Genomic DNA, 22,801 nt, shown 5'->3' with positions numbered 1-22,801 from the left:
TGACGTTTTTTATGACTTTTTGAAGTAAAAAAATGTTTTGACTTTTTTTGCTCGAAAAAAACGTCATACTATACTATGACGTTTTTTATGACTTTTTGAGGTCAAAGTATTTTTTGACTTTTTTTGCTCGAAAAAAACGCCATACTATACTATGACGTTTTTTATGACTTTTTGAGGTCAAAAAAAATTTTGACTTTTTTTGTCCGAAAAAAACGCCTTACTATACTATGACGTTTTTTATGACTTTTTGAGGTCAAAAAAATTTTTGACTTTTTTTGTCCAATTTTGACGCCTTACTATACAATGACGTTTTTTGACATTTTGAGGACGAAAAAAATTTTGACTTTTTTTGCTAAAAAAAAACGTCATACTATACTATGACGTTTTTTATGACATTTTGAGGTCAAAAAAAATTTTGACTTTTTTTGTCTGAAAAAAACGTCATACTATACTATGACATTTTTTATGACTTTTTGAGGTAAAAAAAATTTTGACTTTTTTTGTCCGAAAAAAACGCCATACTATACTATGACGTTTTTTATGACTTATTGAGGTCAAAATTTTTTTTTGACTTTTTTTGTCCGATTTTGACGCCTTACTATACTATGACGTTTTTTATGACTTTTTGAGGTCAAAAAAAATTTTGACTTTTTTTGTCCGATTTTGACGCCTTACTATACTATGACGTTTTTTATGACATCTTGAGGTCAAAAAAATTTTTTGACTTTTTTTGCTCGAAAAAAACGCCATACTATACTATTACATTTTTTCTGACTTTTTGAGGTCAAAAAAAATTTTGACTTTTTTTGTCCGATTTTGACGCCATACTATACCATGACGTTTTTATGACATTTTGAGGTCAAAAAAAATTTTGACTTTTTTTGTCCGATTTTGACACCTTACTATACTATGACGTTTTTTATGACATCTTGAGGTCAAAAAAATTTTTGACTTTTTTTGTCCGATTTTGACGCCTTACTATACTATGACGTTTTTTATGACATTTTGAGGCCGAAAATTTTTTTGACTTTTTTTACCCGAAAAAAACGCCATACTATACTATGACCTTTTTTATGACATTTTGAGGCCGAAAAAATTTTTGACTTCTTTTGCCCGAAAAAAACGCCATACTATACTATGACGTTTTTTATGACATTTTGAGGCCGAAAAAAAGTTTGACTTTTTTTGCTCGAAAAAAACGTCATACTATACTATGACGTTTTTTATGATATTTTGAGGCCGAAAATTTTTTTGACTTTTTTTGCCCGAAAAAAACGCCATACTATACTATGACGTTTTTTATGACATTTTGAGGCCGAAATTTTTTTTGACTTTTTTTGCCCGAAAAAAACGCCATACTATACTATGACGTTTTTTATGACATTTTGAGGCCGAAAAAATTTTTGACTTTTTTTGCTCGAAAAAAACGTCATACTATACTATGACGTTATTTATGACATTTTGAGGCCGAAAATTTTTTTGACTTTTTTTGCCCGAAAAAAACGCCATACTATACTATGACGTTTTTTATGACATTTTGAGGCCTAAAAATTTTTTGACTTTTTTTGCCCGAAAAAAACGCCATACTATACTATGACGTTTTTTATGACATTTTGAGGCCAAAAAATTTTTTGACTTTTTTTGCCCGAAAAAAACGCCATACTATACTATGACGTTTTTTATGACATTTTGAGGCCGAAAAAATGTTTGACTTTTTTTACTCGAAAAAAACGTCATACTATACTATGACGTTATTTATGACATTTTGAGGCCGAAAATTTTTTTGACTTTTTTTGCCCGAAAAAAACGCCATACTATACTATGACGTTTTTTATGACATTTTGAGGCCAAAAAATTTTTTGACTTTTTTTGCCCGAAAAAAACGCCATACTATACTATGACGTTTTTTATGACATTTTGAGGCTGAAAAATTTTTTGACTTTTTTTGCTCGAAAAAAACGTCATACTATACTATGACGTTATTTATGACATTTTGAGGTCAAAAAATTTTTTTCACTTTTTTTGTCCGAAAAAAACGCCATACTATACTATGACGTTTTTTATGACATTTTGAGGCCGAAAATTTTTTTGACTTTTTTTGCCCGAAAAAAAAGCCATACTATACTATGACGTTTTTTATGACATTTTGAGGTCAAAAAAATTTTTGACTTTTTTTGTCTGATTTTGACGCCTTACTATACCATGACGTTTTTTATGACATTTGGAGGACAAAAAAAAATGTGACTTTTTTTGTCCGATTTTGACGCCTTACTATAATATGACGTTTTTTATGACTTTTTGAGGTAAAAAAAAATTGTAACTTTTTTTGCTAGAAAAAAACGCCATACTATACTATGACGTTTTTTTATGACATTTTGAGGTCAAAAAAATTTTTGACTTTTTTTGTCCGATTTTGACGCCTTACTATACCATGACGTTTTTTATGACATTTTGAGGCCGAAAAAATTTTTGACTTTTTTTACCCGAAAAAAACGTCATACTATACTATGACGTTTTTTTATGACATTTTGAGGTCAAAAAAAATTTTGACTTTTTTTGGCCGATTTTGACTCCTTACTATATTATGACGTTTTTTATGACATTTTGAGGTCAAAAAAATTTTTGACTTTTTTTGTCCGATTTTGACGCCTTACTATACTATGACGTTTTTTATGACATTTTGAGGCCGAAAATTTTTTTGACTTTTTTTGCTTGAAAAAACCGCCATACTATACTATGACGTTTTTTATGACTTTTTGAGGTAAAAAAAAGATTGACTTTTTTTACCCGAAAAAAACGCCATACTATACTATGACGTTTTTTATGACATTTTGAGGTCCAAAAAAATTTTGACTTTTTTTGGCCCAAAAAAACGCCATACTATACAATAACGTTTCTTATGACATTTTGAGGTCAAAAATTTTTTTGACTTTTTTTGTCCGATTTTGACGCCTTACTATACTATGACGTTTTTTATGACATTTTGAGGTCATATTAAAATATGACTTTTTTTGGCAAATTTTGACACCCTACGGTCATATGACGTTTGTTATGACATTTTGATACAATACAAATGAGAACACAATGACATGCTCATATTATGCTACGCACCTACTGGGGGAGAAGACATGTCTTTTGTACATATGTATGTTTATATCTTGAGAGCAGATGATATTAGGGCTGTTTGAAAGAAGAGAAGATAGTGGATTCATTGTTGCAGTTGAGCTCCTTTTACTTGGAGCCATAAATGTCTGTTTATGTCAGTGTGACGTGAGATATATAATGGAAATACATACATTCTACATAGATGTGTTAACCCTGTGAGCCCGTACGTATCATATATGATACCCACATTTCTGGGACTCATTGCATCACCATCAAGCATAAACTTTGCATTTAACCCTTTTAGATGAACTCTTATGCTCGTATACTGACTCCTGGTAGACACTCCTCACTTTTCTAAATGTTTTGACATGTGTGATACAAACAAAAAATATACTTAGAATTTTTTTTTTTTTATTTTTTTTTTTTACATTTTGTCAAAGGGACAAATAAAGAGTTCATATTTGAAAAATTAGAATTTTCTGACCATTCTTTCATAGTTCAGGTCTCACAGGGTTAACATGGAGTTGTCATGACAAGCTGTGTAGATTTAGGATTTTGTGTGGATCTTACAGGGCACTGCAGGGAATTGAACCCCACCCTAGTGTACTAGGTGTACCATAACCTGTGCCTTTTGCTTTTTGAAGTGATGTAAACGTAAAGCAAAACCTATAGTTCAACAGCATTTCTTAAATATTGTGTTATCAACACATCTAGTTAGAATGAGATTTGTGGAAATGCTGTTGTAATGTACATTATTACTTTGAATAATGTATATGACATATATGTACAGTCAAGCCCGAAATTATTCATACCCCTGGCAAATTTTGACTTAAAGTTACTTTTATTCATCAGCACGTTTTTTCTTGATTAGAAATGACACAGGCGACAATGTAAAAGGGTTAGTTTTTTCAGCTTTTATTTACATTTGAACAAAAAGTGGCATGTCCAAAATTACTCATACCCTTCTCAATAATCAACAGAAAAGCCTTTATTGGTTATTATAGCAATAAAAGGCTTTTCTTTATTGCTATAATTGCTGGTCGGCTTCCTGATCGGCTTCCTATAATTGCCGACCAGCTTTTTGCATGTCTCCACTGGTATTTTTGCCCATTCATCTTTAGTGATGAGCTCCAACTCTTTCAGGTTGGAGAGTCTCCTTGCCATCACCCTGATCTTTAGCTCCCTCCACAGTGCTTGGCTGCGGCGGCTGTGACTCCCGCGGGAGCTTGCAGCTTTAATTAGGGCCTGAGCACTATTTTGAAGCCTTCCTATACTATGACCTTTTTTATTAGGGCCCAAGCACGAAATTCGTGCCAAGCCCTATTGTAACTGAAGGGATTATTATTACTCCTATTTTATTTTTCTCCTGCCGCTTTGTCGGCTAATTTGACCCCCTGAACATGCTCAAAAACTGACCAAACCTTTCCCAAAATTGTCCCCCGACAAAAATTCTTGTTTGACACTGTCCGTGCAACCGGGTGTGCAGCGCCCCCTAGAGTATGAAAATACTCACCGTAAGACCTACGGGCTTGAAAATCAGTACACAGATGCATCACGTCGAGACGAGAAAAAAAGCCTCTTGGAGCAAAATTCCACGATTTACAGGAAGTCGGCCATTTTGGAAAGACTGCGCCATTTTGCCTTTCACACTTGCAGTACTTTGACAAACTCCTAGGGGAATTGTCCAATTGCGTTGATTTTTGGTCAGATTGCTCAGAAGCCATTCGGGACAAAAAGTTATCAAATGTTTTCATGTAGGTCACACGGTCTGCCCATGGCGCTGCCACGAAAATGACCCTTCACCAACACACAAGAAATGGATGTATTTGTGGCTGTATCTCACACATAATTCATCCAATGTGGATGAAAAAAAATCAGGCATGATGATCATGTGATTCTGAACATTTTGATATGCTAAGACACTATTGTCCAAAAGTTATCATAAGCTTTTCTCTACGTTTCACGATGTGGGCGGAGCACCGCAGCAAACTCACCCTCCGATTTGTGAAAATGAGGATTCTGGCTAATATTCCGCCTTGAAACCTATAATCCCCTACAAGTCTTGCCACAGGGCACCGTTTTAGCACAATTGGGCTCTGCAGCGCCCCCTAGAGTGTGAAAATACTCACTGTAATACCTACGCACTTGAAAATCGGTACACAGATGCATCACGTCGAGACGAGAAAAAAAGTCTCTTGGAGAAAAATTCTACGATGTACAGGAAGTCGGCCATTTTGGAAAAATGCCGCCATTTGGTGTTTCGGACTGGCCATACTTTAACGAACTCCTCCAAGGAGAATGGTCCGATCGTGCTGAAATTTTGTCTGTTGAATCTTAAGGCATTAAGGACAAAAAGAGGAAATTGTATTGGGGTGATAGACACACCTTATTTTGTGTTTTCCACGTAATGGTCTCACTGTGTACAGTGTGCCTTACGTACTGGGGCCAATACCAAAAAATACTAAAAGACAACCCTTTTCAATGTGGCATCAATTTCAACATTCTGTGGGTATAAAAAGCTGGTATTGTCAGTAAGTCATTCCAAGTTTATCATTCAAACAGCCATCAACGCACAATGTCACTTAACAGACAAGCAGCGCCACCTGGCCATAGCGTGCCTTCGGGTTGGTGGCAGGCAGTCAGATGTTGCTCTGATGCTGAACTTGGTGTGTCTCAAAGTGTCATAAGCAGACTTGCATCAAGACAGAACTACTGGCAGAGTTCGCTAGTGAGGAGCATGAGACGTTGCTGTCAAGCTGTCATTGTGGCAAATGGTGGAAACATCTATTACTGACATTGTCAATTTTTATTTGGGGCTATCCTTGTTATTGTCTAAATTTTTGGGGTAATAAATATTAATGAAAATGGTGTTTCTTCTCATTCATTCTTAGTAATATCAAAGGGAACTTATTTCATTAAAATTAAAATTGAAATTGAAAGTGTCTTTTCTGTTGCTGTATACTGCTGTGCTTGTCTGGGGAGAAGAGCAGGAGAGAGGACATAGGAGGACTCTGCTACTTGGCTGCAACTCCCTCGGATCGCAAGGGGTGCGAGGGCCCGCTCATCGCTGCTTGCAGCTTTAATTCTGTTTAGTATCACAAACTGTGATTTAAAGACTTAATGTGAATACTGTTTGCAGGTACTATATATTTCACTAATTCAAATTCATTATGCAAATTCTAATAAAGTGGCTGTTTTAATAGCATAATTTCCTGTCATGAAGCAAATTGGCAATTACAAGAGGCTTTGATGCAGCAGTAATTAATTATAAAAGCAGGCTACACCTGTTCCTTTGAGTTACTTTATTCAGATCAAGATACAGTAGTACAGCATCTCAACTGTGGAGAAAATTCAAAATAAAAATAAAAGCACAGTCTTCGTGATACAGGACAATGAACAATCAAGGTTTATTCAAGAGAAAATGAGAGGGAAGGAGGGGAGGAGTTCAGGGAAAGACAAAAGTTTCTTTTATCAACACAGACGATACACATTTATTCAACCCGCCCATAACCACCCCAGCCCCCACCCCATAATAAAACATTATGCAGCCTTACGTACACATGCTCCATGCTCCCCCATCCCACATTCTTTGAAAGCATGCACTTCTTCTCCATCGTGTAGAGATTTGCAAAGGCCACAGCGTTTGCTGAACTTATGCTTTTAAATCTCATGCACAGTAGGGAACTTGGCATGGCTTTATGGGAAAACTGGGAGGCTCAAGGACACAACGAGTGCCATGGTTTTGTCAATCCCACGGCCCTGATAGCTGTAGTCAATTTAGTTTTATCAACCTATTAACGTCCACGGAATAAAGTGTCTCCTACAGAAAAGAACATTGTTTTCTCTTTACAGAACAAGACTGGTGAAAACTGTTTACCCAGGCATACTAAAAGGAAACACCACTTCTTATCAAAGTCATTGGCACAGAGATTAAGAGCAATGCCGAGGACATATTGCAGAAAATCACAACTGACTACTACTTCCCACCCTTGCACATACACAAAATCACTGAAGGTTTGGAGGAGGGATCATTATGAGCAACACTTTTCAACTGAGCTGGTTGTGATTACAACAGCCCGAGGTAATTCATTGGACCAATTCAATGTGTTGCTGCACAGAACAAACAGTTCAGAAGGGCAGGGTAGTTTGGAAGATAGAGTTGGGAGAGGACACTATCTGAGTTTAATACATGCAATCATTGAGTTCAATCACCGAGAGTTCATCTGATTACATGCAGTTATGGAGGATTTCTTTGTCAGAGCTTTGTACAGAACAATCCTGTGAGACACAACAGGTTTGGTCTGGCGGAAAAACAAAAACAAAAAACTGCCTACTAGACCTGCACAGACCTTTCAATCACTTCTCTGGAGAGCGACACCAGTGTCTCTGGGAAAAGAGAGCTATCAAAGGGCTGATTCGGGAGGAAGCTCAGCAAAACAAACAGCTTGTTGCTCCATCTGCTGCTCAAAGTTTGCGTCTAGCACTGGGAGGAAAGTGCAGCAGCACAGAGAGTGAGCACGGCCCTAGGTGCTAGGTAGCGAACATAGACATGTGGTATGCTGCAATGACTGTGCCTAAAATACAACAGTGGCCAAGGATGTCAAAGGGAGGAATGTGAGAGGGGTTCTGGTTAGCGATGCCTAGCTAGTACAGTAGCACATTGGTCAGCATGCACCACTTAATAAAGCACCCATTTACAGCAAAGAGGAAGGTTAACAAAGTAGCCTGTGCTATGCCTGGACATGGACTACCATTGGACAGTAAAAAAAAAAAAAAAAAAAAAAAGGAAAAAAGGATAAAACAATTGTTAACAGCTTTCTCTATACATTTACCAGTTGTTCCTGAACATCAATAAATATCTTGTAAAAGTGTTTGCGTTGTTGTTTTGGGTGGTTGTCTGGTTTAGCCATGTTGGGTTGGTTATGCTAGGGCCAAAACTGCAAAAAAAAAAAAAAAAAGGGAAGACAAGAATAAGTTTTTTTACAACATCTCTAAGCTTTAAAACACATCATATGAGTCACAGTTTTGTATACAATGATAAACATAAGAGAAATACTTACCACTGATCGCCTCCTGGGCAAAGTACTTGACATCCATGTCTGTGTCTGAGGCCAGCTTCTCCAGAACTGGCTTCACCTCTGTCTGAAGGGCACTTTGGTACAAAGAGGATGAGAATTATTAAACATACCGTCAGTGCAGGATCTTGATTTTTACTGTGGGGGCACATTTTTGTCACTGAGGAGGGAAAACGTGATGCCGAAATTACACAGACAACATACTTGCTGTCAAGGATGGGGCCAATCTTCTGAAGGGACTTGGCCACATTGAAGCGTACGTTGGCCACCTGGTCATTGGACATCTTAAGGACCACTGGCAGCATCTGCTTAGTGGTGATCTCCTGGCCACATGCCTCTGACAAAGCCTGAGACACACAATATGGGCAGTCAAGCAGGATGACAAAAATGAAGATAATGGACAAATACAATTTATACATATATATTAGAGAACTAATATAGTTTCTGACAGAATCCACAGTATGCATAACACACAAAAATGCATTATGTTGATGGGGCATTAAACCCTTCAAACAAACTTTAAGGAACTAAACATGACCTCAAGCTTATGGGTAATGACGCTGTTGACTCACATTGATGCAGAACAGAGTGGTCATCCTGTGGAGGTAATTGGGGTCGTTGGCCATACCCAGCACTTTGGGCACGATGGTGTTTTGAGCCCACTCAGCTCCAAACTTCTCCACCAGCTTCATCAGATTACAGGTGGCTGCCTCACGGATGGCATACACTGTAAAAATTATAGTGGCGACATTCTATGTGAAAGGTGTGCTGCAGTTTTGTCTCTTTCAAGGTCTCAAGAGCGGAGAGGAGACTGAACATGTGACTCAAGATGGGGCCTGGATGTTGCTCAATATTTTGGTCTATTCTGTACACGTGGCATCTATTTAGATTCAATCTGCCCGGGTAGAGGGTGTCATACACAATTTAGAGGTAACTGGCTCAACAATGAAACTAAAACTGAAATCAAACAAAATCTTGAATTTCTCAGTTGTAAAATTGTAATTATTACTCTTGAGCAATACAAAATAACAATATGAGAATGCAATGTTTTATAGAAATGGACGGCCATGAAGATGTCATGAGGTAAAGCCCTTTCACAATTATTTTTTCATTTAAATTATCGGCAATAAAAAGACTGTTAAAGACTGCTAGAATGACTGCTGCCTCAATAAAAACCTGAGAGCATGACATGCAGTAAATGACAACGCATGTAACACAACATGTAACATGTCACAACAACAATACCATTTATAAGAATCAGTATACTGGATAAATATACGGTGAGGAATTTCCAAGTACCAGTATGTTTAAAAAAAACAAACAAAAAAACAAACAGGAATTGTGGCATTTCTATGTCGTGTGAAATTCTGAATTGATTCAACAACATCTCTCTGGCAGTGGACAAAGACTGAGTCTGTGAGGGAAAGAGACGGGGCTGATTTCTCTAGTCTTGTCTTTCTTTGAAGGGCTTACGTAAGGGTGGCACAGCCTTAACCCCAGTCACAGCTGCGTGCGTGCGCACGTGCACGTGCACACACACACGTACGTACGTACAGAAACTCGCACCAGCAGCATTCCAATGATGTAACCCAGCTGGCCCTTTGTCCTCAATAGCGAGCATGGCTCTCTAATTGGAAAACTCGATGTGAAGAGAACACTATATACTCTGAGTGAAAAATTTATGCCAAAGACAATGTCCGAGATTATAAAATGGAGCAGGGTGTGTTGCGTAGCTTGTTGGGCACACAGCTCTTCAAGCATTTTGATATGGGATATAAGACTTTATATCTGTGCAGGGCAAACCTGCACAGATATAAATTCACCCACAAAGTGACACAACTGTGATTTTTAACTCCATTAAGTTCAATATAAATACACAGAATAAACTGTAGGGTTTTGCCTTCAGGAACAAGGTTAAACTAAGTAGGTTAAGTAATGCATGCAGAAAGAGTAGCTGAACTATCCCACTGAGACACAAATTCAGACTCTAGTGACACAAATTCTGATGACAACTTGTCAAAACTATTGTACTACAAGATGTAGACATCGCTCTTTTCACACTCAAAGCTACAGTATAGTGTATATGGAGACTGGCGACCTGTCCAGCCCCCATTCCTCAACTCTCCAAAGTATAAGAAGTGTAACTAATGGATGGATGGAGAAGAGGATGCATTATTTGCAGCCTTCTTAGCGCAGATGTGAAGACAGAGAGCTACAGACTGCCACATCTCATCCTTAGCCTCCAATTTTCTCTCTCCCAGCCTCTCTGTTGATCAATCTCTTCCCTTCTACCTCGGGCACTGTGTGTTGTCGTAATAATACAGTATCAGTGGTAAGAGTGGTGCGCTGGTGCAGGGCACCAAGAACCAAAGAGCATAAAATGAGCACAGCTGGAAAATGTACAAAAGAAGGACTCCTCCAGGAAGTCGGTTTGGAAATGAGGTTACGGTGTTGTAAGAATACCTATAAAACTAGAAAACAAGGATAATATTTGGGACTAAATCTGTATTTATAGAAGTGTATTACCAAAAGATAATGACAATGATAATGATAATGATAAAGACAATGATAATGATATCTCTGCTTAAGCAACAACTGGCATGACAGTGCATGCACTGAATGATTTCAACTTGTCAATGTCTGACATAATTCTTTGGGATACTTAAACCAGTAAGAGGGCCTTACCGTGGTCAATAAGCCAGGCCATACAAAGGGTGTTGAGCTTCTCGTCAAAGAATTCCACTCCCTTGAGGAACAAGGACACAACGTAATTAGAGCGATTTCCTGGAAGTCTACAGTCAAATCAGATCTGATAAAGTCTGTCTGCACATTGCAAAAATTCCCGGGTGTACACATGGTGCTAATTAGAAGAACCTTTAAAACATAGTTTATATGGGTTTCGGCTGTCTTTCTAGACTTCATGACTTACCAGCTGTCCTGCCAACAGAGGCATGTACTCAATGATGGCAAGGCGGACCCTCCACTTGGCATCCTCTGCAAGCTCCACAATGGCCGGCAGCAGCGACTGGGAAAGCTGACGGATGCCAATCACTTCGTTCACACAGTCTAGGTTGGAGATGATGTTGAGACGCACCTCGGGGCACTGTGACAGAGAAATTATGATAAACAAGTTAAGCTTATGGCAGCACATGTTCACCCCAACAATGTGTTCCAATATTAAACAAACCATTTATTTCATATACCTGATATAATCTAAAGTTAAAATAAACTTTATTTAAACTCTATATTTAATAACTATAACACTGTTTTTACTCTCTAAGGCTAAGGCCAAGCCAAGCCACTTAGCCACTCCAAACAGAACAGATTTTCTAGTAGTTTAGTCTGGAATAATGTAACTCAGGTTTATATCCAAGAGCCTTAAATGGAGATCCGCGTTAGTTCTAATTTTGGACAAATTATAAAGAACTGGATCAGCTTAACAAAACTTTTCATCTGCATAATCCAAAAACCAGAAGCACTAAACTGCACAAAGATATGACCCACTATGTCAGGCTTCCTAAGTAAGTGAGAAGAGATAGCAATTTGTTTAGGAAGAATATGAAGCATGATGTACAGTGTAAAAAGGGTGCTGTTTACCAACATGAAAACATCCCTCTAAAGCTGAAGTATATAGGAGGGAGTATCTTGATTTGGAGCTGCTTTGCTGTCTCTGGGTCTGAGCAGGTTGCCATCAAAAAATGAATTCCCAAGTTTATCAAGGTATGTTACAGGTCTTAATGTCAGTGTGGCTGTCTTTCAGCTGAAGCCCAGGAGAAGCTGGGTGATGCAGCAGGACAATGACCCCAAACATCTAAGAAAATCTCCTATAGAATGACTTAAAACAAATAAAAGCCAGCTTCTGGAGGGGCCCAGTGAGAGCTAAGACCATAACCCAATAAAGATACTGCAGAATTATATCATGGGAGACATTCAACACCAGACATCCTAAGAATATGGCTGAGCTGAAGCAGTGGGGTGAGGAAGAAGGGTCCAAAATTCCTCCTGAATGTTGTGCAGTTCTGATTCGCAGCTAATGCAAGCTCCTGTTTGAGGTTATTGCTGCCAAAGGAATTTCAAACAGTTATTAAACCTGAGGGTTAGGTGACTTTCCTACCAGGACTCTGACTGTTGAATGGGTGTGTTCAATACTGACACGAAAGATTATAATTGTTTGTGTTATTAGCTTAAGAACATCGTGTTTGTCTACACTTAAAACTTAGATGAAGATCAGATCAATTCCAGTAATTCCAAAGAGTTCACATACTTTTTCTTGCCACTGTAGCTAGAATGAATGACATGCCTGTAAAATGTTCTCCATATTGCTCGCTTAAAAAAAAAAAAAAAAAAAGCTGTCTTCAAAACAGATGCACCTTGAATTATTGAAATTCGCAAGTCAAAGCTGTCAGTTTGGACTGTAATCTAATTAGACACTTTTGGTCTTGCATTTGTGCTGTGAGGAAATTGGGCCATCTTTAAATAGGACTAAGAAAAGCAGTGGCAGAGCTGACAGCCTCAAGCCTTCCAAAACATTTATATACCTTTGTGTCTAACCTGCCAAACTCATGTCTGGTCTCAATGAGGCAAATAAATGTCATAGAAATGTCCTCATTGGACAAGACATGACTGGGCTATTATTGTCCTAGATTAACCTGTTAAGATAGAGGAAGTATGTACGGATATTCATCAGCTAAAATCCTGCCCTTTGTAACTCACATACTCATACAACACATTAGTAACAGCTCCATGAACAAATCACTTCAAAAGTATGTCTAGTATTGACAGTCACGGAAGTAACTGATATGCAAAACACAGACAGATGAAAGGATGAGTCCAATTTCAATGTAAGACTATGCAATGTGCTACACGACGAGCTGAAAGAGTAGCCTTGTTCAGCCTACCTTAACAAGTAAATACCTATATTTATAACTGTACATACAATCAAGATGCATCAGACAAAAACTAATATAATTAGACTGCGTCCAGCTTTTCATTATACTTCCCTCTAGACACAGCTATGCAGTCTTCTAATTGTAAGGTCTCAGTCTGGTTGCCAACTGCATGAATCATCCTCCTACCCAGCAAGGTGGCAGCCAGGTACATCTGGTGGCTGTGGCTAAGTGGCTTTACCCTGTCTCAGACATGCTGATCACTGAAGGCCAAAGAAGTTGGTCAAAGTCAGGCGCTTCACAGGAAGCTTTTGTTGTGAATGTTACTAAACCAAGCACTGCCCTGAGGATTTCCAAAGGCAGCTGTGTAAAATATGAAAGAGAAATTGGGGCCCTTGATTACAAGTCTGCATTTCCTTTACCTCGTCCTTGAGCTGAGCCAGGAAGAGAGGCAGTAAGTGCTCTATTGTGTTGTCCTTGCCCAGGATGGTCGAAAGGCCCATAATGACTGAGGCCAGGGCTGACTTCACATGCTGGTTGGTGTCTGAAACAAGTTCCTGGTCAGGGACGGGACACACAGGAGACACAGAGATCAGCACAAACAAATAGTTAAGACTGAAAGTACGTAAATAAACATCAAGACTATTGCTATGGGTCATATTCACATCAGACTACAGAGAGGGAGACTATAATCGACTTGTGTGTAAATACACAGTGAAGTGGACTTAATACTAGCGCAGACAAACAGTCATTGCAGTTAACTACTGTATGTGGAATAACTTCAGATGTGACGTAGACAGAAAAAGAAATGGCATATCATATACAAGGACACAGAAACTGTCTATTACCATGTCGTGTTCAAACATATTAAACAAGTATCACAAGGACCCTTTAAATAGAAATTCTGTAAATAATAAGTAATTTTAACACTGCTGAAGAAATAAATTTTAGTTATGCTATAATATACACATTCACTGGCAACATACTCAACAATCTAAGCAGGTCATTTACCCTGTAATGGAACCTAGGCTTTGTTATCAGAAGTTAGGTATATTCTTGAGTTACTATCATGTTTTCTAGCTTTCTAAGGTTGTGCTTCAGTTTGTTGCTACCTGTATAGCTTTGTTCCACTGTTGATATATTGACAGGATAAGCACAAGGACACTTTGTGACACTCTTATATACCTTTATCTAACAAATGTCTGTAGATCCAGTCATCTATACTGCTACTAACATTAGTGAATTAAAAAAAATCAGCTGGCAATGCTATAAGAACGTTTAATCAGCAGCACTTCAAGTTCAACTGAACTTTTTGTTGAATAAAATACAACAGTGCCATCTGCTGTTCAAAAATCTGACCAACAAGGGCACATGGAGACACAATGTCTTGCCCACTGTCTTTTGCCAACATGCCCCCTTAATGGGGATAGATGGTTAGGGTTACGTTACTGGGCATTCTTTGCATATCTAAAGATTTTTTTCCCATGTGCATTGGAATATTGTCTCCTGAGGTCTTCAACATGAAGGAATTGTGATAACAACATGGTTCTTATTTTGACAGTTTGGCCAGTTAAAACATTTTAGCATCAATTACTTAGATCTGGGAGGAAATGTCTGAGTCTGGTAGTGTAAAGCAATATATAGCTTGTAAATTAACTCCTAGGTTGTACCACATTTGAAAGGAAAAACAATGGCTATTGTGAAAATTAATCAAAACTCTGTGTTGTAAATGTGTATTGAATTTTAAAGAGCAAGTTCCTGGTTAAAATGGATCTACTGCCTTTACTGTCATAAGCACACAGGTGTTGTCCGCAACTAACAATTGTATAGTATATATATTGTTAGACAAACTGGCAGTTTCATATCTATGAGTCATTCATTTGGCATTTTAATGGCCAGCAATACAAAAATAAGACCCAGGATGAAAAAAAAATGTTTTCTTTAAAGTGGACGTCACAACACCACATGTCTGCATCAACGCTTTGGGGAAGACTATAAAAAGATATGCCTCTGGTTCTTTTCCATGCTTAGTAAGTCATAGCAAATCAAAGTGTTTTTGTTCAACTGAGATGTGAAGAACCAGAGAAATGTCACAGTGTGGCAGACAGAAAACTTTTTTTTTTTTTACCTTGACACAGGGCAGAATGTGAGTCATGATGATTTGCTCACGATTATCCTCTGGCAGGTTCTCACAAAATTCTAACAAAAAGAGGGAGAGTACACAGTCAATAAAATATGGAAATGACTGGACAAGAAACCAAAACAAGCTGTTTGATGTAACCCATGCAATTCATCACCTTCAGACTTTAAGGCTTTGATTGATTAATGTGTACTTGTGTACTGACCTTTGACTTTGTTGGCTGCAGCAGCACGGACCTCAGCTTCACAGTCCTTCAGAAGATTCTGGAAGGCTGGGACCAGATCGTTCTTGGTGATCTCTGGCCCCACTGCTTTCTGAAGCTACATTCAGAGAGAAATCAAAATGTCTCAATATCCAATTAACCGTGTGGGGTAAATATCAAAACAAAAAGACATTATAAATTTTAGCTGACAATAAAAAATACTGAACATTTGTGCGTTTTTGAAATCACATTATCAAAGCTGAAAATCAGACTCTAACAATAAGCATCTTTACATGCACAGAAAAATCTGCTTTTAACCCAGTTAAGACTTCAAATGCAAAACAGCCTGGTAAGGCATACTGAGTAAAACCCAGTTAAGGATACTCCACTCCAAAATTAAATGGGCTACTGTGTCATATAAAAAAAACCTGCAGGGTTTTTTTTGTAAACCTCCTGCAACATCACAGCATTGAGGACTCATTTTGGTGCCAATCTAAAGCCTCAAAGCATAACCTGTATAGCAAACATGTACAGAAATATCCTTGATGAAAAGAACACGTGCAGCAGCAAAATCATATATATAAAAAAAACATAAATTTGAACTGAGATCACAAATACACTTTGTGAACCAATACTGTATAACATTTTGCCCAAACCATTCTGATTAGTTCAACATAATGACTCAAACATAATGTTCTCTCTGACTCAAGCCTGTCTACACTGGAGAATATAACTTCTGGCACTGAGCCTTGTCTGCAGTCTGCAGACATCAATTTTGTTGGAGCTTGATGTTTCTTAGTAAGTGCACACTTGAAGGGTGTGATAATAGGACATTCTTCTCAACTGTCAATTTTTTGTTTATTTTTTTGCCAATTATACATTGAATCGGGACAACCACAAGAAAGGAAGGCAGCAAGGAAATCAGTTAGCTGTGTACCTCAGAGAACTTGTCAGCCACCATGTAGCGAACCCTCCAGGACTTATCCTCTGCAGCCTGGCGCAGGGTTGGCATCACCAAGGTCTCCAGGTCCTCCTGAGGCAGCAGAGTGGCAATGCTGACACAAGCCTCCACCGCAAGCAGCCGCACTGAGTCCTAATGGAGAAAAGTAATGCATCAGTTTTGTCTTCACTGGGTTTGAAAGCCAAAGACTTAGAAGCAACAGCAGTTTAGGTTGAAAGGAAGAAATACGAGTGCTCATACCTGCTCATCAGAGGCCAGAGCAGTGAAGAGGGAAATAATGTCACTTTTTACATAATCAAGCTCCAGAACTTTGGCAAACTCCCCCAGCTTAGATGCTGCCGCACGACGCACCATAGGAGTGTCATCTGAACACAAGGTGCGAAAATGCCTGGAGAAAGAAATACACAGACAACCATTTTATCAGAGAAACTAAATGGAGAACCAAACCCGGTTCGAAGCACAAAGCAATCATCTCAGGTCTAAATAAATTACATTCCTTACATCACAGATTATGTAGATAACTGCAAATATGGATTCAGAGCCATCTAAAACAGTTTCCCTTTATAAAGAAGACACTTACTGGCGGATCTCAGCCTTGACAGTGCTGGAGACACGGGGATAACAGACACTAAAGAGGCCACAGGCAGATGTGCGAGAGGTGAACCAGTCACCGCTGGCCAGCCGCTTGACCAAAGGCTCAAAATGGACCTCCAGGTCAACTGGAGAGTGCTCCTGAGAAATCTTCCGCAGTGACTCCACAGCTTTGTCTCTGACTACCGTTTCTTCCACTGTAGCTAGGCTCTCCAGAGGAGGCTGTGTATCAAGAGGGGATCAGGTTACACAGGAATAAATACTCACGCATACAAGGCACTATGATTTTTATTTACATTCAAATAAATCAAAGGTATCTAAAAAGTTAATAGATAATACTTAGTACATCAACATTTTACACTGTTCATAGATAGCGTTACAGTATTTGCTTTTGGGTAGTCGAAAGGTACCCATTATTTTCTATTTAGGCTAGGGAAACTTTAGTAATGTCAAAGTTGTTTCAAAACAATTATAGCTTCCTATGTGGTTACAGTCAGCCTCACAGCTTATGCCTCTGTCACTGAACTTCGTTGTCAGCTAAAACACACAAAAACTACTTCCTTACATTAAATAGCACATTCAATAATCTCATTAACCATGGCAGGACTTCTCAAATGACTTGTAAGGTTTTTCTGTTTCTGCTCAAAAGCAGAGTGAAATTTGTCCCCTTATAAGCAATATATTTACATAATCTCCCAAGTGACTTGGATGCCACTAAACTTACCAGGAGACAGTGGACATACTCCGGCCCTCCCACCAACATAGTGAAATTCCCAAGCTGCTCAGCCAAGGCCAAGAGCACCTCATCTTCATCATAAATGGTGTCTAAAGGATGAAAAAAAAAAGACTTAAGACACACCTGGAAGAACATTAGAGCTATTGCAACACCTTGAACTGTTTTAAACCACAACACATTCAGCACTTTTCTATACGACGACCTTTTGTAAATGAGGTCGTAATTTTACGAGTAAGATGATTGACTTTTATTACCTGTGAGAAAGGGAAGGAGTTCAGTGCGAGTCCTCTCAACTCCAAGAGCCAGAGCAATTGTGGACAGCTTCTTGATGCTGTTCAGTCGTAACTGCACACAAAATGGACAAAACGTTGACTACATTTAAGCAGATTTAATATACCGTGCCAATGAATGAGCGTCGTCACACCCTGCTAACTTAGGTAGAAAGTATTTCTATCTTGGCTACGGTCCCCATCTTCGATATAAGTAACTAGTTAACATTGACAAACGTGTTTTAATGGCGATAAAATATGATAGCTGAATCGAAATGCTAGCTCTGCATCAACTGCCAGAACATAAACAGGCGAACAGCCGTGAGCTCTGCCCACTGCGGCCTTGAACGTCCTGTTGTTGTGATTGCTAACTTTAACGCTAGTCAACTAGCTTGCACACTGCTGACTGCTAGCTATGCGTTAACGCTAGCAGCTAAACCAATGACCCGGATGGCTTGGTTCGTCTTACCCAATTAAATTAACCACATTTAGATTTCACCTGATATAAGCACATACCGAAAGAAAATTACACTAAACGATACTCCAGATTGACAATTAACGCCGTAAATCCAGACAATTAACAAGGTAGATTTGAAAGGCAGGGTGCGCCCGGCAGAAAATTCCTGATAGGCCTTGGCCGGGAACGTTAGCTAGCATATTTGCTAACTGGCAATGAGACTTAGAATACGTGAAATTGCTTTAGTGTAAGCTATGAAAAGCGATTAAAATCAAAACTATGGTTACTACCTGAACATCCTCATTTCGCAGTTCATCAATGAGAACAGCGATAGGGTAAAGAGAATCGTCTCCATCAGCTCCTGCCATTTTGGATACTGTTGCAGTTACCGAATGGCGCTGCTGTGCTGCACTACGGGGTTTCTGCCAGAGTACAGCGGCTGCAGGGCCCTCCCTCCTCCTGAGCTGATGCTGCCTTCAAGGAACTACCGACAAAAACCGTTACAAACAACACGCCTCGGTCAACAGGCTACACAGTTAAGAATGAAACAATAGAAATAAAATGCTTAAAGAAAAACAAAACTACTGGGACAAACGAAACGTTCAATAATAAAAGAACCCGAATTGTATAACAAAGTTTGTAATAAAGTCACCCTATGGTTGTAGAAATAAAAGGCTTTTAGGCCATTATTAATGATAATAACACATGTGCTACACGCAGAAAATGTATAAATAAGACAGACATTAATTACAATAGAATAAAAATAGAAACCGTGTATAGAGTGTGGGTTTAAAAAAGAACGATGGCAAGGTGGAGTATGGCTTCAGAAAAAAAGGTTTTATTTTGAAAGACATCAAACCGGATATTTTCCTCTTCATCCGGCGTCTGCGTCGCTGCAGGTCAAGATGGCTTCTCAGCAGCAACAACCTGGTGGGTCTCAGCCCGGAGTACAACAGCCCACTTCATTACAACAACAACAGCAGCAACTGAGTCAACAGCAGGACTTTGATCCAGTTCATAGATTTAAGATGCTAATTCCACAGCTGAAGGAGAGTCTACAGGTATTTGTGCTGCATCGAGCTAAACATTGAAATCGAGAATTCAGGAAACATCTGGTCACAGTAGCTGAAGTTGGCTTGTCAGCGATTTCACCGTCCAAATATTGTTGTCTCACGGATAAATTAAAGATCCGCAGTAGTGTACTTTGAACACATTGTTTTATTTTTCATTTACAGAATTTAATGAAGATTGCATCCCTGAATTTGAACCACAACACGGCAATTGACAACGGCGTGTGAGTAGCCGGATTTTGGCAACTTTATAGCAATTCTCCTGAAGAAAGGATGTTTGTGATTTTTTTTCAATGTGTCTTTTGTTTCTTACGTTTTAGCAAAAGCAGCGACGCCTCTGTTCAGCGCTTTGACAAAAGCCTAGAGGAGTTTTATGCCCTTTGCGATCAACTGGAGTTGTGTTTGGTAAGGCTTTATATATATATAGATAGATTACTTATAAAGCCCTAAGGGAAATTGCAGCCACTTCACATTAATGACAAAAACAATGAGATGAGTGAGAGAACAAAAACAAGTAAAGGCTAAATAATATACAATAACTAACTAGACTAAATAAAATATACAAATACATAGAATAAAGACAAAAGGTAAAACCACTAGTCTATGCTATGTGCTGCTTACAATATTATAATACTATACAGTACTATACAATACTATAATACACTCTATATTGGCATAAGTCAAAACATTAAAATTTTTTACTACTGTATTGTTGTGGAAGAGGGACATTTGTTGTCCTTTCATTGGATAGAGGCATTCATTGACATCCACAGCTGACATGAAGGGTTTTCTTTATGTTATTCACCTCTTGATTTTCATCTCTGACTTTATTGCTACATTTAATAGGTAGGAGCCTCTTTCTCCCTGCCAACCCTAACTTAAAAGAAGTATTTTAACTAGTGTTAACCTTATGTTTGTGCTTGTTACATATTCAAAAACCTCAAAAAGATGAATGGAGCATTAACACATTGCCAATGTGTGTCTAACACACATACCACATACTGTGCGTGCAGTTAAAATGAACCACTGACACTTGTTTTTTTTTTTTGTCCTGTGTGCAGCGGCTGGCGTATGAGTGCCTTTCCCAGAGCATTGACAGCGCCAAACATTCACCCAACCTGGTCCCAACAGCTACCAAGCCAGACACAGTACAGACAGAGTCCATGTCTTATGCCCAGTACCTCGGCATGATCAAGTCTCAGATCTCCTGCGCCAAAGATATCCACAACGCTTTGCTGGAGTGTTCCAAGAAGATTGCAGGAAAGGGACAGCCTCAGGGAATCATGTAGACTTGCAGCAACTGTTCCAACTCTTTTTGCATCTGGTGACTTTTTCTGGGGTCAGATGATGGGTATCATATTTGGGGCTGTTCCATATGCAGGTCTCAGTTTTCCGCTATATGGTTCAAGATGCTGTTTAATTTCCCAAGATCTTGTGTATTTAGTTTTGATTTTTTTTTTTTTTTTTTTTTGGAAATAATTTATGTTTCTTGTAAGCGCTGTGTAAATATTCTCATCAAGAAATCATGTTCTGAGATGACCAGCAGGTGGTGGCAGAGTTGTACTTGCCACCTCAACATTCACAGGCCTTTTGTAGCTTATTTGTATTAAACATTAAAAACCTTTCTACCTATACTGATGTTCTCTCATTATTCCAGGTATACAGAGGAAGACTTTAACATCTTTAAGAAGGATGTAATGTTGAACCGTGATTCATAAGAGCAAAAATAAATGTAAAATATTTGAGAAAATTGTTAAAGAAAATTATTTGTTCAACTGTGCAGATGAATTAACAGTTTTAATTTGACCACTTTATCTTTTTTTGTCTGCATTAAAGTTTTATAAGATTTAACACAGGGAGTAGTTAAAGTGAAGAAAATGTCAGACTCAAAATTTACAGAGGCAGTAAAATAAAGTGTCTTTTCTTTAAAGGCAGTCACATTCATTGAATAATAGCCGAGTTCTTTGTCCTTGGAGGATCCCCTAACAGAAGGATATTATTTAACCCCTATTGAAGTGGCAGTGTTGGTATAGTGAAGCAACAGAATAGTAGCCTGGTAACACATATGGGAATGTAAAGAGTAGACAAAGTAGACTCTTTTTTTTTTGGAGGGGGGGTTGTTGTTGTTAAGAGGGAGTGCAGTCACCTCACACAGCTACACTTACAAGTTACAAGCTTAAATGATTCATTTTTTTTTTCCAGAATACCAGTTTCATTCTCGCCCCTGCCACATGACACATGAGAGAGGTCTAAGTTTGACCACTGAGTTAATTTTTAACACCCTGAGAAGTTTTAAATGGCTCATCTTCCATGTTACATAAACATACTAAGGAGACAGGAAACATAACCCTAATCACACTTTGGCCCTTGTGCTTTATATTCCTGGAGTGTATGAGGACGCTGCTTACACACAGAGCCTTGTTGAGCTATATAGTGGTCGGAGCCTTCTCGATTCCTTCCTATCATTGCGCTTATCGTTGAAGCGCAGGGATTCATGAAGTCTGATACACAAGCACGTGAGAGGGGAGCCTGTTGGGCTTGCAGCTGTGTAACATCTCAGACCAATCTCAGCTACTGACAAGTGCTTAGATCCAAAAATACTACCCTGGGTCACTACCAAACAGGCACACTAAGAAGTTCATCACAATGCAGGCTCACACTCGCATAAACCCTCTCTAGGCCTACACTAACAAACAGTAAAGGTTGTAACAGTTATTCAGCATTTTTGAGTTGAGAACGTGGTTTGGGACTGATTAAAAACAAAACACCAGATTAATCTTTATGTGTCCACATTTTTATTTTCAGACGACAGTCTGTGTTGACACAGGACTTGTATATATTTCAAGGTTTTTAAAACATTGAAATATATACAAGAACAAAGCTTGAATTATTGAGAATAATCCAGACGTCAAGAGTTTGTCCCATGCTCCACAGTTCATCAGACGAAACACAGGAGAAACCAAAGTAACAATATAAAAAAGTGAGTATTATTTTTCTTTTTACAAAGATTACAGCAGATAAAATACATATATCTAGAGCATCGGGTACTAGACAATATAATTACAAAAAGACAATTTTGACATTGTCTAAGTGCATTGATGGATTTCAAACAGTCAATAAATCACCAATTTTGTGTGTTGTTGCAGTATTAAAATGACATGAGAAACAGATGAACTCATCAGTATACCTTACCTAGAGTGAATTCTATTGAATTCTATTCAAGACTAGTTGCTCTTTGACTGTTAACATGTAATGATATACACAGCGTCTATGGTCTGACATAGCAATGTATGTCTTACATTGTATGAG

General features: G+C 38.4%; 2 protein-coding genes across 2 annotated transcripts; one reads left to right on the top strand and one right to left on the bottom strand.

The window, feature by feature from the left end:
- Window positions 1-6,392: 6,392 nt before the first annotated feature.
- ppp2r1bb (protein phosphatase 2, regulatory subunit A, beta b) lies at window positions 6,393-18,841 on the bottom strand. Its single transcript, XM_041046022.1, has 15 exons — window positions 18,713-18,841; window positions 17,951-18,041; window positions 17,685-17,785; window positions 16,950-17,182; window positions 16,610-16,757; window positions 16,346-16,501; window positions 15,412-15,526; window positions 15,195-15,265; window positions 13,489-13,623; window positions 11,110-11,283; window positions 10,866-10,926; window positions 8,753-8,907; window positions 8,385-8,527; window positions 8,166-8,257; window positions 6,393-8,042 (listed from the first exon to the last, which is right to left on the bottom strand). Exons 1-15 carry the CDS (start codon window positions 18,788-18,790, stop codon window positions 8,026-8,028), a joined length of 1,770 nt encoding a protein of 589 aa, XP_040901956.1. The 5' UTR covers window positions 18,791-18,841; the 3' UTR covers window positions 6,393-8,025.
- A 466-nt stretch (window positions 18,842-19,307) lies between these two features.
- On the top strand, window positions 19,308-21,124 carry med29 (mediator complex subunit 29). Its single transcript, XM_041046023.1, has 4 exons — window positions 19,308-19,483; window positions 19,658-19,716; window positions 19,813-19,897; window positions 20,554-21,124. Exons 1-4 carry the CDS (start codon window positions 19,328-19,330, stop codon window positions 20,779-20,781), a joined length of 528 nt encoding a protein of 175 aa, XP_040901957.1. The 5' UTR covers window positions 19,308-19,327; the 3' UTR covers window positions 20,782-21,124.
- The last annotated feature ends 1,677 nt before the right edge of the window (window positions 21,125-22,801 follow it).

This window comes from Toxotes jaculatrix, chromosome 9 (assembly GCF_017976425.1).
Source record: "Toxotes jaculatrix isolate fToxJac2 chromosome 9, fToxJac2.pri, whole genome shotgun sequence".
In the NCBI taxonomy this organism is placed as follows: domain Eukaryota; kingdom Metazoa; phylum Chordata; class Actinopteri; family Toxotidae; genus Toxotes; species Toxotes jaculatrix.
This window is presented reverse-complemented; position numbering and strand designations above follow the sequence as displayed.

What these genes read in the sequence shown, in the direction of transcription:
- med29 (XM_041046023.1), top strand. Translation starts at nt 19,328, where the DNA reads ATGGCTTCTCAGCAGCAACAACCTGGTGGGTCTCAGCCCGGAGTACAA. An exon ending in AGCTGAAGGAGAGTCTACAG is followed by an intron (nt 19,484 to 19,657) that starts GTATTTGTGCTG and finishes TTTCATTTACAG; the next exon opens with AATTTAATGAAGATTGCATC. An exon ending in ACGGCAATTGACAACGGCGT is followed by an intron (nt 19,717 to 19,812) that starts GTGAGTAGCCGG and finishes CTTACGTTTTAG; the next exon opens with CAAAAGCAGCGACGCCTCTG.
- ppp2r1bb (XM_041046022.1), bottom strand. Translation starts at nt 18,790, where the DNA reads ATGGCAGGAGCTGATGGAGACGATTCTCTTTACCCTATCGCTGTTCTC. An exon ending in ACATTCTGCCCTGTGTCAAG is followed by an intron (nt 13,624 to 15,194) that starts GTAAAAAAAAAA and finishes GTCCCTGACCAG; the next exon opens with GAACTTGTTTCAGACACCAA. An exon ending in CTCTGTTGGCAGGACAGCTG is followed by an intron (nt 10,927 to 11,109) that starts GTAAGTCATGAA and finishes TTGTTCCTCAAG; the next exon opens with GGAGTGGAATTCTTTGACGA.